General features: G+C 40.3%; 1 protein-coding gene across 2 annotated transcripts in view; it reads left to right on the forward strand.

The window, feature by feature from the left end:
• Positions 1–15,918, forward strand: part of rnpepl1 (arginyl aminopeptidase like 1) — a 40,424-nt gene that overhangs the window by 11,929 nt on the left and 12,577 nt on the right. For both annotated transcript variants that reach the window (XR_004828333.2, XM_035791450.2), the window contains exons 2-6: positions 1,991–2,131; positions 6,092–6,243; positions 12,999–13,115; positions 13,887–14,122; positions 14,507–14,620. Coding sequence is in view for 1 of the 2 variants with exons in the window: in XM_035791450.2 (XP_035647343.1) it covers positions 1,991–2,131; positions 6,092–6,243; positions 12,999–13,115; positions 13,887–14,122; positions 14,507–14,620 (760 nt within the window). In the remaining variant the exon portion in view is untranslated. The remainder of the gene's footprint in view (positions 1–1,990; positions 2,132–6,091; positions 6,244–12,998; positions 13,116–13,886; positions 14,123–14,506; positions 14,621–15,918) is intronic.

A 15,918-nucleotide genomic window follows, 5' to 3' on the forward strand; every position in this document is an offset into this window, starting at 1 on the left:
CAGCTGAAGACAAGCAAGTGGGCCCTCATCAGCATCATGCTGCCATGCCCTCGCTGGGAGCTTTCTTATGAATGGAACAGTCAGCCACATGTTTGCAACAGCACCCTTCACCTTTCAGCGGCAACAGCTTTTATAGGCTTATTATTTGTACAAATACACAAAGTAACCCACTAAATTACTTTGATACATTTGATAAAGCAATTGTGAAATGTAATTTATGTAAACTGACTTAGATGCATATAATGTCCAGGGCATAACCTAGCCTGGTGGAACCAGCCTGATCACCATATAATGTCCAGGGTATAACCAAGCCTGTTGGGAACCAGCCTGGTTACTGTGTTCACCACATAATGTCCAGGGTATAACCTAGCCTGGTGGAACCAGCCTGATCACCATATAATGTCCAGGGTATAACCTCGCCTGATGGAACCAGCCTGATCACTGTGTTCACCATATAATATCCAGGGTATAACCTAGCCTGGTGGAACCAGCCTGATCACTGTGTTCACCATATAATGTCCAGGGTATAACCTAGCCTGGCACCACCCTGATCACTGTGTTCACCATATAATGTCCAGGGTATAACATAGCCTGATGGAACCAGCCTGATCGCTGTGTTCACCATTCTATCAGACTTCACATTTTATTATATCTGAAGTGAAATAGAAAGGTGAACGCAGCCATCAGGTTGGTTCTCCCAGGCTACTCATAACCACCATTTCTAATGTAATCGGTGCTCTGTGTGTGTTTGTGTGTTACCGACCAGTATCTTTGAGGGAGCTGATCTTTGCTCCTATGCCCATCAATAGCGCTCTGTCAAAGACCTCACCTCAATGGGGAGAACAGAATTAGGAAGGTTTAGTCTGACCTGTTCAAACTCCAACATAGTACCTGTTTGTGTGTCAGATATCACCTATCCCTTACTGCCATTGGTAATAGAACAGTGTATGTGTTCACAGAAACATGTATGGAGCCAGCACATGGAGACTTGCAAGCTGATGCGATGAAGTCCAGACGGGCTTGATCCTGATGTGTATGAACGGAGAGAAAACTGGCACTCGGCATAAACATTTTACTAGACACAACATTAACTTGCATTGTCTTTTTTTATTTTATTATTGAATTGGTTGATATCAGTCAATATGGGGAGGGAGAAACCTTGTGTATTGTGCACTAGGATCAGGGAACTCCGGTTGTATATGGGACACCATACAGGAAGGTATGACCACTCTGACAAGTTTGCCACGGTAGCCCCATTACCACCTGACAAAATGCAGATAGACAACAGTATCTGTATCCGCTGGGTTATGACATTGAAATATGAAAGGTGCACATTGTTATATTAGTAGAACACTGATTCTATGGTATTATGTAAAGGGTTGTTAATTCTACAGGGACCTGTTACGACATTTGAAAGTTATCGAAACACTTAGTTTCGAATCACTACATAAATTCAGCAGTCACATTCTCATATTACTCTGTTGGCTACTCATATTCAATGGTTCCTCCAGCATCACACCATACATCAGTCTGTAGTTGTTGAACTCAACGTGCAGGAGGTTTGTTTGTTGTGAATGAGTGTGGGGAAACTGGCCACCAGAATGGTTGTGCGCCATGTCTATCATGTTAAACACCTATCAACGATTGTGAGATCTTGCATGCTTCTGCAGTGTAGTCAGCCTAGAACCCATCATTTACCATTTTCTTAATGTCGTGTGCAATGCCTCTTTTTAAAGGGACAGTTCACTCTAAAATCTGAAGTGGTCTAATGTTGATACATGTCAATGTTGCATAGCATCTGCTGCATTGAGCTACATGCCAAATGAAATGGAAAGATAGGCTTGTAGTCTAATTTCCTGATTTAATTCGGAGAATATACAAAGCTTGTAATTTGGACATTTCAACGTTCGACCAAACAGTACACTCTCGAAGTCAATATCACTTTAAGTTGAACACATGTATGTTTCTGATTGGTTCCTGGGCCCTCTAGATCTGGTGGCTGGACGCAGAGCTGACGTGTGGTCAGACTCGCCCGCTAGTCTTCACTCAGGGCCACTCTGTCTGCAACCGATCCTTCTTTCCCTGCTTCGACACACCCGCCGTCAAGAGCACCTACACCGCTACTGTCAGGGTGAGTGTCAACTGTCACACCTCTAGTGCTGGTTTCCAGAGAAACCTGACCCTAATTGTTTTGATATTGACATAACATAAGCCTTTGTGTTGAAAATGTGAATGTAATACACCTCGGCCGTCAAGAGCACCTACACCGCTACTGTCAGGGCAAGTCACCTCTCAAACCTGGGTTGTGTTGATGTGGATGTTGTTTATTTAACCTTTATTTTATCAGGAGCTGAACCAAGGTCTCTTTTACAGATGAGCCCTGAATTACGGAAATGACTGAAAATACACACATCAAAATATAAATACAAAATGCAGGCAGAAAGAGAACAACAGTCATAAAACACATTCATCATAAGGTCCTCAATTAGCTTTCTGAATTGCCCGAGAGGCACCGGAATATCACATTTAAAAACATTTTGAGGATTGTTCCAAAAGTAAGGTCCACGAAAACTAAAAGCTGATTTACCACCTCCGTAGAGACCAAAAGGTCTCATCCCTGAGACCAGGTGTGGTAACTCCTTATGTCTAAAGTTTAGTAATGATGCTAGGAACAGTGGGACTATTTGTAAAAGGGCTTTATACATGAAAACATAGCAATGTATTTATGTACGTGACATCAAAGAGGGCCAACCAACTTTCTGGTAGAGAATGCAGTGACGAGTACTTAAACTGTCACCTGTAATAAAGCACAGTGCTCTATGATAAACTGCATCTAACGGCTTTAATGAAGTGGCAGTTGAGTTCATATAGATGACGTCGCAATACTCTAGGACCGATGGGAACGTCGACTGAATAATCTGCTTTCTATTATTTAGCGAGAGGCAGGGCCTGTTTCTATAGAAGAAGCACATTTTTATTCTCAGCTTCTTAAAAGACAGCTTTTAATCTATCCAGAGGCCCAGATATTTGTACGCAGGGAGATGGTCAATATGGACACCATCCAAAGTACATACAGTTCCTTGCGAAAGTATTCGGCCTCCTTGAACTTTGCGACCTTTTGCCACATTTCAGGCTTCAAACATAAAGATATAAAACTATTTTTTTTGTGAAGAATCAACAACAAGTGAGACACAATCATGAAGTGGAACGACATTTATTGGATATTTCAAACTTTTTTAACAAATCAAAAACTGAACAATTGGGCGTGCAAAATTATTCAGCCCCCTTAAGTTAATACTTTGTAGCACCACCTTTTGCTGCGATTACAGCTGTAAGTCACTTGGGGTATGTCTCTATCAGTTTTGCACATCGAGAGACTGAACATTTTTCCCATTCCTCCTTGCAAAACAGCTCGAGCTCAGTGAGGTTGGATGGAGAGCATTTGTGAACAGCAGTTTTCAGTTCTTTCCACAGATTCTCGATTGGATTCAGGTCTGGACACAGTGCAGGTGCATTTATACGGAGACTTGATTACACACAGGTGGATTGTATTTATCATCATTAGTCATTTAGGTCAACATTGGATCATTCAGAGATCCTCTATGAACTTCTGGAGAGAGTTTGCTGCACTGAAAGTAAAGGGGCTGAATAATTTTGCACGCCCAATTGTTCAGTTTTTGATTTGTTAAAAAAGTTTGAAATATCCAATAAATGTCGTTCCACTTCATGATTGTGTCCCACTTGTTGTTGATTCTTCACAAAAAATACAGTTTTATATCTTTATGTTTGAAGCCTGAAATGTGGCAAAAGGTCGCAAAGTTCAAGGGGGCCGAATACTTTCGCAAGGCACTGTATGCTTCAATCATCAGAATGATTTGTATGCGCTGTAGAGAACAACATGTACTTAGTTTTACCTGTATTCAGTACTAATTTACGGTCATTTCTATAATACAATGAAGGCAGACTATAGTTCTGATAGAGCCTGGTAAACCGTGGGGGCAATAGCATACACAACAGTATCATCGGTATCAAATTGTGTTGGTCACATACACGTGTTTAGCAGATGTTATTGCGGGTGAAGCAAAGTACTTGTGTTTCTAGCGCCAACAGTGCAGTAATATCTAACAAGTAATATCTAAATTTTCCACAACAATACACACAAAGCTAAAGGAATGGAATCGGCATACAAGTGCAGGTACATTGTTTTTTACAGACAAGTTGATATTGTTCATGTAAAAAGTACAGGACCCAGAATTGACCCCTGCGGGACACCTTTTGTGATATCCAGGAAACCTGATTTAATGCCGTAAGTAGATATACATTGAGTTCTATCTGTCAAGTAATTTTTAAACCAGTTACATACAGTCTGTTCTAGGCCATTTAAGGAAAGCCTCAATTAGCGGTGAGGGATCAACCGTATAGAGGGCAGCACAATGTTTATTTTATCCATACAGTTAAAACTAAAACCACATTTAAAACTAGGGATGCAACAGAGATAGTGCTACAATCTGGTCTAAACTCAACTGATGTACATTTAGAATACATTTCAAAGATAAGAAAGATCTTAGCTGAGAATTAATCAAAGATTCTAATATTTTAGCGGGGCAAGAAAGTTTAGAAATAGGTCGATAATTATTAGGTCACAGGGGTCAGAACCTTTTGTGAAGGGGGAGTACATTGTCTGAAAGATTATAGTCAGTTAACTTTGCTTTGGCCCAGGCCTGATTTCTCCTCTGAATGAGCACAGGTAATTCCAAAGAAAACCAAAGGTTCAATCTATCTTTGACTCTGAATTGTTTAAAAGGGGCATGTTTATCTTCCAGAGTAATAAATATGGAGGATATATTTTCTAGAACCAACTCAGTGTCAGGAATACAGGAGACCGTGACTAAATCAGAGTAGAACATGTAAAATCTTTTAAAAATGTCTCTTCTTAATTAAATGAGGATTAGTATGTTGCTGTTTCGTATCTAATACCATACTATGGGACAATGATCACTGAGATTATATGAAAATACTCCACTAGACAAATATTTATGGAGGTTACATAAATATTGATTGTGATTGCCAACAAGGGTTTTCCACCAAGTACTAAGTCATGTTTTGCAGTAGGGGTCAAATACTTATTTCCCTCATTAAAATGTAAATCAATTTATAACATTTTTGACATGCGTTTTTCTGGATTTTTTGTTGTTATTCTGTCTCTCACTGTTCAGATAAACCTACCATTAAAATGATAGACTGGTCATTTCTTTGTCAGTGGGCAAATGTACAAAATCAGCAGGGGATCAAATACTTTTTTTCCTCACTGTATGTTCAGAGATGACCTATCAGATATAAGAATTTGTTGGTGGGCCACTGGGGTGGTCAATCACCTTTTTTCTTTTACCACAACATCACTGGTAAGAAAACCCTGGCTCGGTGATATCAGCTTTGCATTGCTCTGTTGATCTGTCTCTGTCTACCTGTCTTTCTCTACGTTTTTCATTCTCATTCACCCCACTGTTTTTTGATTAAATGTAAATAATTGTTTTTGTGGTGTTTCAAACTGTAGCGTTAATTCTGTCATTTGTAGTTTATTACATTTTTGCTGATAATTTTGTATTTGTTGTATTGTTGTCCTCAGGAGAATTGAGACACTGGTCTCAATGGGTTTCCCGAAATAAGTCAAAGTTGAATAAATAAAGAAATCATACTGTAAATCTCACTTGGCATTTTAATATAATTCCCAATGCTAATCTCTTGTTATAATCTCCCTTTCACCCCGTTAATCTCACTTTGTTGTAATCTTAATCTGGTTTATTTGCTCCCACCCTCTGTCTTGGTTTCTCTCCATTTTAATCTGTTTTGTCTAAATAAAATGGCTTTTATAGAATTACACCACTGTTTCTTTCATCTCACCCTGCTTTCCACAATCGACATCTCACTTTCCCTTCTGTTGTCTCGTTAGCACCCATTTTCCTGAAACTCCTGCTTTAACGTAATCTCCCTTTGTCAAAATGAGCTTCATAATATGTTTCTGTGCGAGCGTGTGTACGTTCATGTCTGTGTGTGTACGTACATGTCTGTGAGCCTGTTTGTGTGTGTACAGGTGCCGGAAGGTGTGACAGTGTTGATGAGTGCCTCCCGTAGTGCCTACTCCAAGCAGGACAGGGTGTTCCAGTTCTCCATGGAGTACCCCGTCCCAGCCTACCTGGTGGCACTGGTGGCAGGAGACCTGCAGCACGTCGACATCGGCCCCAGGTCAGTGGGAGTGACCTGACCGAGGTCCAGTACATGAATATTAAGCAGTATTTCCCATCCCTTCACTGATTTGAAAGGAAATGACTGGCATATATCGTGGACACTCCAACTAGCCAATGCCTCCAACCAATCCAATGCTTTAAGATTTGTGAGAAGTAGTGAATGAGGAGTGTCGACTTCAGGAGAAAGATACTGTATTAGAGATATTATTGTGATGTAACCTTTTGTCATGAATGTGTCAAACTCCAGACCTTGAGGCCTGCAGTTACTGTTGGTTGTCATTCCTCCCTTACCTTTTAATTGATAAATGAAGTAATTGATTAGCAAGGAAGTCCACACACCACTGTTTCCTAGGTGTAAATCGGACACCAATATGAAGGAAAGAACAACATCCAGCTGACACTGTGGCACTCTAGGACTTGAGTTTGATGCCCCTATACCGGTGCTATGCTTCTGCATATTATCATGTGTCAATGTCCAGACCGTCACATATTTGCAATAGTGACCAAATCAGCAGCATCACATGATATTTTCACATGCAAGGGGCCGATTCCACGCCAGCGTGGACAGTAAATATTTTTGGTGTGTCAGATTGTTCTGGCAATTCTCACACAAAAACTTAATTGGGAGGAAGGATGTTCAATGTGCTTTTTACATCTGTATCACAAACTATTTTTCAAAAATCATGATGTAAGTGGCATTTTAGACCTATACATGCCCTCCTGTAAGACCCTATGATGTGTGAACCGTACAGACAACATCTAGTCATTATACTGTAAGACCCTATGATGTGTGAACCGTACATGATACAGACAACATCTAGTCATTCTACTGTAAGTCTCTGATCTGTGAACTATACATGATACAGACAACATCTTGTAGTCATTATACTGTAAGACCCTATGATGTGTGAATCGTACATGATACAGACAACATCTTGTAGTCATTATACTGTAAGACCCTATGATGTGGGAATCGTACTTGATACAGACAACATCTAGTCATTATCCTGTAAGACCCTATGATGTGTGAACCGTACATGATACAGACAACATCTAGTCATTATCCTGTAAGACCCTATGATGTGTGAACCGTACATGATACAGACAACATCTTGGAGTCATTATCCTGTAAGACCCTATGATGTGTGAACCTTACATGATACAGACAACATCTTGTAGTCATTATCCTGTAAGACCCTATGATGTGTGAACCTTGCATGATACAGACAACATCTTGTAGTCATTATACTATAAGACCCTATGATGTGGGAACCGTACTTGATACAGACATCTTGGAGTCATTATACTGTAAGACCCTATGATGTGGGAATCGTACTTGATACAGACAACATCTAGTCATTATCCTGTAAGACCCTATGATGTGTGAACCGTACATGATACAGACAACATCTAGTCATTATCCTGTAAGACCCTATGATGTGTGAACCGTACATGATACAGACAACATCTAGTCATTATCCTGTAAGACCCTATGATGTGTGAACCGTACATGATACAGACAACATCTTGTAGTCATTATCCTGTAAGACCCTATGATGTGGGAACCGTACTTGATACAGACATCTTGGAGTCATTATACTGTAAGACCCTATGATGTGTGAACCGTACATGATACAGACAACATCTAGTCATTATCCTGTAAGACCCTATGATGTGTGAACCGTACATGATACAGACAACATCTAGTCATTATCCTGTAAGACCCTATGATGTGGGAACCGTACTTGATACAGACATCTTGGAGTCATTATACTGTAAGACCCTATGATGTGGGAATCGTACTTGATACAGACAACATCTAGTCATTATCCTGTAAGACCCTATGATGTGTGAACCGTACATGATACAGACAACATCTTGTAGTCATTATACTGTAAGACCCTATGACCTGTGAACCGTACATGATACAGACAACATCTAGTCATTATCCTGTAAGACCCTATGATGTGTGAACCGTACATGATACAGACAACATCTTGTAGTCATTATCCTGTAAGACCCTATGATGTGTGAACCGTACATGATACAGACAACATCTTGGAGTCATTATCCTGTAAGACCCTATGATGTGTGAACCGTACACGATACAGACAACATTTAGTCATTATACTGTAAGACTCTATGATCTGTGAACCGTACATGATACAGACAACATCTAGTCATTATCCTGTAAGACCCTATGATGTGTGAACCGTACATGATACAGACAACATCTTGTAGTCATTATCCTGTAAGACCCTATGATGTGTGAACCGTACATGATACAGACAACATCTTGGAGTCATTATCCTGTAAGACCCTATGATGTGTGAACCGTACACGATACAGACAACATCTTGTAGTCATTATACTGTAAGACCCTATGATGTGTGAACCGTACATGATACAGACAACATCTTGTAGTCATTATACTGTAAGACCCTATGATGTGTGAACCGTACATGATACAGACAACATCTTGTAGTCATTATACTGTAAGACCCTATGATGTGTGAACCGTACATGATACAGACAACATCTTGTAGTCATTATACTGTAAGACCCTATGATGTGTGAACCGTACATGATACAGACAACATCTTGTCGTCATTATACTGTAAGACCCTATGATGTGTGAATCGTACATGATACAGACAACATCTTGTAGTCATTATACTGTAAGACCCTATGATGTGTGAACCGTACATGATACAGACAACATCTTGTAGTCATTATACTGTAAGACCCTATGATGTGTGAACCTTACATGATACAGACAACATCTTGTAGTCATTATACTGTAAGACCCTATGATGTGTGAACCGTACATGATACAGACAACATCTTGTAGTCATTATACTGTAAGACCCTATGATGTGTGAACCGTACATGATACAGACAACATCTTGTAGTCATTATACTGTAAGACCCTATGATGTGTGAACCGTACATGATACAGACAACATTTAGTCATTATACTGTAAGACCCTATGATGTGTGAACCGTACATGATACAGACAACATTTAGTCATTATACTGTAAGACCCTATGATGTGTGAACCTTACATGATACAGACAACATCTTGTAGTCATTATACTGTAAGACCCTATGATGTGTGAACCGTACATGATACAGACAACATCTTGTAGTCATTATACTGTAAGACCCTATGATGTGTGAACCTTGCATGATACAGACAACATCTAGTAGTCATTATCCTGTAAGACCCTATGATGTGTGAACCTTACATGATACAGACAACATCTTGTAGTCATTATCCTGTAAGACCCTATGATGTGTGAACCTTACATGATACAGACAACATCTTGTAGTCATTATACTGTAAGACCCTATGATGTGTGAACCGTACATGATACAGACAACATTTAGTCATTATACTGTAAGACCCTATGATGTGTGAACCGTACATGATACAGACAACATCTAGTCATTATCCTGTAAGACCCTATGATGTGTGAACCGTACATGATACAGACAACATCTTGGAGTCATTATCCTGTAAGACCCTATGATCTGTGAACTATACATGATACAGACAACATCTTGGAGTCATTATACTGTAAGACCCTATGATGTGTGAACCGTACATGATACAGACAACATCTTGTAGTCATTATACTGTAAGACCCTATGATGTGTGAACCGTACATGATACAGACAACATTTAGTCATTATACTGTAAGACCCTATGATCTGTGAACCGTACATGATACAGACAACATCTTGGAGTCATTATCCTGTAAGACCCTATGATGTGTGAACCGTACATGATACAGACAACATCTTGGAGTCATTATACTGTAAGACCCTATGATGTGTGAACCGTACATGATACAGACAACATCTTGTAGTCATTATACTGTAAGACCCTATGATGTGTGAACCGTACATGATACAGACAACATCTTGTAGTCATTATACTGTAAGACCCTATGATGTGTGAACCGTACATGATACAGACAACATCTTGTAGTCATTATACTGTAAGACCCTATGATGTGTGAACCGTACATGATACAGACAACATCTTAGTCATTATACTGTAAGACCCTATGATGTGTGAACCGTACATGATACAGACAACATCTTGTAGTCATTATACTGTAAGACCCTATGATGTGTGAACCGTACATGATACAGACAACATCTTGTAGTCATTATACTGTAAGACCCTATGATGTGTGAACCGTACATGATACAGACAACATCTTGTAGTCATTATACTGTAAGACCCTATGATGTGTGAACCGTACATGATACAGACAACATCTTGTCGTCATTATACTGTAAGACCCTATGATGTGTGAACCGTACATGATACAGACAACATCTTGTAGTCATTATACTGTAAGACCCTATGATGTGTGAACCGTACTTGATACAGACAACATCTTGTAGTCATTATACTGTAAGACCCTATGATGTGTGAACCGTACATGATACAGACAACATTTAGTCATTATACTGTAAGACCCTATGATGTATGAGCCGTACATGATACAGACAACATCTTGTAGTCATTATACTGTAAGACCCTATGATGTGTGAACCGTACATGATACAGACAACATCTTGTAGTCATTATACTGTAAGACCCTATGATGTGTGAACCGTACATGATACAGACAACATTTAGTCATTATACTGTAAGACCCTATGATGTGTGAACCGTACATGATACAGACAACATCTAGTCATTATACTGTAAGACCCTATGATGTGTGAACCGTACATGATACAGACAACATTTAGTCATTATACTGTAAGACCCTATGATGTGTGAACCGTACATGATACAGACAACATCTAGTCATTATACTGTAAGACCCTATGATGTGTGAACCGTACATGATACAGACAACATCTAGTCATTATACTGTAAGACCCTATGATGTGTGAACCGTACATGATACAGACAACATCTTGTAGTCATTATACTGTAAGACCCTATGATGTGTGAACCGTACATGATACAGACAACATTTAGTCATTATACTGTAAGACTCTATGATCTGTGAACCGTACATGATACAGACAACATCTTGGTGTCATTATACTGTAAGACCCTATGATGTGTGAACCGTACATGATACAGACATCTTGGAGTCATTATACTGTAAGACCCTATGATGTGTGAACCGTACATGATACAGACAACATCTTGGAGTCATTATACTGTAAGACCCTATGATGTGTGAACCGTACATGATACAGACAACATCTTGTAGTCATTATACTGTAAGACCCTATGATGTGTGAACCGTACATGATACAGACAACATCTTGTAGTCATTATACTGTAAGACCCTATGATCTGTGAACCGTACATGATACAGACAACATCTAGTCATTATACTGTAAGACCCTATGATGTGTGAACCGTACATGATACAGACAACATCTTGTAGTCATTATACTGTAAGACCCTATGATGTGTGAACCGTACATGATACAGACAACATTTAGTCATTATACTGTAAGACCCTATGATGTGTGAACCGTACATGATACAGACAACATCTAGTCATTATACTGTAAGACCCTATGATGTGTGAACCGTACATGATACAGACAACATTTAGTCATTATACTGTAAGACCCTATGATGTGTGAACCGTACATGATACAGACAACATCTAGTCATTATACTGTAAGACCCTATGATGTGTGAACCGTACATGATACAGACAACATCTAGTCATTATACTGTAAGACCCTATGATGTGTGAACCGTACATGATACAGACAACATCTTGTAGTCATTATACTGTAAGACCCTATGATGTGTGAACCGTACATGATACAGACAACATTTAGTCATTATACTGTAAGACTCTATGATCTGTGAACCGTACATGATACAGACAACATCTTGGTGTCATTATACTGTAAGACCCTATGATGTGTGAACCGTACATGATACAGACATCTTGGAGTCATTATACTGTAAGACCCTATGATGTGGGAACCGTACATGATACAGACAACATCTTGGAGTCATTATACTGTAAGACCCTATGATGTGTGAACCGTACATGATACAGACAACATCTTGGTGTCATTATACTGTAAGACCCTATGATGTGTGAACCGTACATGATACAGACATCTTGGAGTCATTATACTGTAAGACCCTATGATGTGGGAACCGTACATGATACAGACAACATCTTGTAGTCATTATACTGTAAGACCCTATGATGTGTGAACCGTACATGATACAGACAACATCTAGTCATTATACTGTAAGACCCTATGATGTGTGAACCGTACATGATACAGACAACATCTTGGAGTCATTATACTGTAAGACCCTATGATGTGTGAACCGTACATGATACAGACAACATCTTGGAGTCATTATGCTGCTTATAGTGTGCTCTAAAATATGGAGAATGTCTCGATCCTGAAATGTCACAAATGTATTCAACTTAAAAAAAAAAAAAAGGAATATCTCAATTACCCGTCTTGATCTTGTTCATTTTTAGACATATTGTTTAAAACTATGAACCTACAAGTACATCACATTTCCAGAGTGGGCTGGTGTGGAATCACCCACATAGCATGTTTATTATCTTATCTATAGGGGAAATGTTTCACCTCACTAGGAACCAAATGGAAGCAAACGACTCGAAACTGGGAGGGACCTACTTATAAGAAACATTTTTGTTGTAAATGTTTTTGCTATGGTTTGCACTAATGAATACATCCCTGCTATCTTCCTCTGGCAGGAGCCGGGTGTGGGCAGAGCCGTGTGTACTGACCTGTGCTGTGAGCAAGCTAGGGGGTAGCGTGGAGCGTTGGCTGAATGTGGCCGAGGACCTCTTCGGACCCTATGTGTGGGGAAGGTTAGAGCAATACATTTATTTTTGCCTCGCACAAAGAATCTCAACATCAAATATAGAACAATGCATGAAGGGTACAGGTCGAGTTTTTTGTGACATACTTATGCGTAACACACACTTCAGCTACTCTATCCCTTAGGTCTGGGTAAGTTGCAGTGTCTATGTTTGTCCATGGCCTCTGTAGTATTTTGGTCGATTTGGTTTAGCTAGCCATACCAATTAATAATATAGAGTACAGACAGAACACACACAATCCCCAAAATACACTTAGAGTAAGTGCCAAATTCACATGGCTAGACAGTCTTCAGATTTAAATTGTACAGTGTTCGCAGTTACAGATACAAATTCTCCATATCTACAATTTTACATGAATTGTTAACTTTACAGGGCTTTTAAGTCATGCTAGGGAGATGGAAGATGGAGCTGAAACCATACAAAACATGCTATAAAAGAGAACAAACCAGAAAACTTTCCCACTCAGTCAATTGAGGAGGTACACTTCCTGTCTACTCATACATTGAAAAAAGTTATGTTATGTCCTAATGAGAGTTGTATAATTCATGAATTGAATTTCAATGCACTTATCGGCCTGTGTCCCAAATGGCACCGTGTTCCCTATCTGGTGCACTACTTTCACCCTATTCCTTATATAGTGCACTTCGTTTGACATCAATAGTATTGCACTACATAAGGAATAGTGTGTAATATTGGAAGCAGTCCTGAATTAACCACACGACAACCCTCGTATCATTCCGCCACCCTGGTCACACACAGGTACGACATAGTGTTCCTGCCTCCGTCGTTCCCCATCGTGGCCATGGAGAACCCCTGCCTCACCTTCATCATCTCCTCCATCCTGGAGAGCCGGGAGTTCCTGCTGATCGACGTCATCCACGAGATTGCCCATGGCTGGTTCGGCAACGCGGTCACCAACGCCACCTGGGAAGAGATGTGGCTGAGCGAGGGACTGGCCACCTACGCACAGAGACGCATCACTACCGAGGCCTACGGTGTGTATACATACGCACGCTCACGCACGCTCACACACACACCTAGGCACAAAAGCATATATACATTTTAAAAAAGTTTACCTTTTTATTTAAGTTAAGAACACATTCTTATTTAAAATGATGACCTACCGGGAAACAGTGGGTTAACTGCCTTGTTCAGGCGCAGAACGACAGATGTTTCCCATGTCATCTCGGGGATTCGATCCAGCAACCTTTCAGTTACTGGCCCAATGTTCTAACCACTAGGCTACCTGCCGCCCCACATGGTGCATATGGTGTGTATATACAGCATACACACCTAAGTACAGAGGTGTATCACTACCGACAGACACACACACAAACAAACATGCCAACAGCTAATCCCTCATCCCTGTGTTTCCCAAGGTGAGGCCTTCACCTGTCTGGAAACGGTGTTCCGTCTAGACGCCCTGCATAGACAGATGCGTCTCCTAGGAGACAACAACCCTGTCAGCAAGCTGCAGGTCAAATTTGAGCCAGGTAGGGGTGATACAGTGGGGAGAACAAGTATTTCATACACTGCCGATTTTGCAGGTTTTCCTACTTACAAAGCATGTAGAGGTCTGTAATTTTTTATCATAGGTACACTTCAACTGTGAGAGACGGAATCTAAAACACAAATCCAGAAAAACACATCGTATAATTATTAAGTAATTCATTTGCATTTTATTGCATGACATAAGTATTTGATCACCTACCAACCAGTAAGAATTCCGGCTCTCAAAGACCTGTTAGTTTTTCTTTAAGAAGCCCTCCTGTTCTCCACTCATTACCTGTATTAACTGCACCTGTTTGAACTCGTTACCTGTATAAAAGACACCTGTCCACACACTCAATCAAACAGACTCCAACCTCTCCACAATGGCCAAGACCAGAGAGCTGTGTAAGGACATCAGGGATAAGATTGTAGACCTGCACAAGGCTGGGATGGGCTACCGGACAATAGGTAAGCAGCTTGGTGAGAAGGCAGCAACTGTTGGCGCAATTATTAGAAAATGGAAGAACTTCAAGATGACGGTCAATCACCCTCGGTCTGGGGCTCCATGCAGGATCTCACCTCGTGGGGCATCAATGATCATGAGAAAGGTGAGCGATCCACCCAGAACTACACAGCAGGACCTGGTCAATGACCTGAAGAGAGCTGGGACCACAGTCTCAAAGAAAACCATTAGTAACACACTACGCCGTCATGGATTAAAATCCTGCAGCCCACGCAAGGTCCCCCTCCTCAAGCCAGTGCATGTCCAGGCCCGTCTGAAGTTTGCCAATGACCATCTGGATGATCCAGAGGAGGAGTGGGAGAAGGTCATGTGGTCTGATGAGACAAAAATAGAGCTTTTTGGTCTAAACTCTACTCACTGTGTTTGGAGGAAGAAGAAGGATGAGTACAACCCCAAGAACACCATCCAGACCTGGACCCAATAGAAAATCTTTGGAGGGAGCTGAAAGTCCATATTGCCCAGCGTAAGCCCCGAAACCTGAAGGATCTGGAGAAGGTCCGTATGGAGGAGTGGGCCAAAATCCCTGCTGCAGTGTGTGCAAACCTGGTCAAGAACTACAGGAAACGTATGATCTCTGTAATTGCAAACAAAGGTTTCTGTACCAAATATTAAGTTCTCCTTTCCTGATGTATCAAATACTTATGTCATGCAATAAAATGCTAATTAATTACTTAAAAATCGTACAATGTTATTTTCTGGATTTTTGTTTTAGATTCCGTCTCTCACAGTTGAAGTGTATCTATGCTAAAACTTACAGACCTCTACATGCTTTGTAAG

The sequence above is a fragment of the Oncorhynchus keta genome, chromosome 18 (genome assembly GCF_023373465.1).
Source record: "Oncorhynchus keta strain PuntledgeMale-10-30-2019 chromosome 18, Oket_V2, whole genome shotgun sequence".
Taxonomy (NCBI): Eukaryota; Metazoa; Chordata; class Actinopteri; order Salmoniformes; family Salmonidae; genus Oncorhynchus; species Oncorhynchus keta.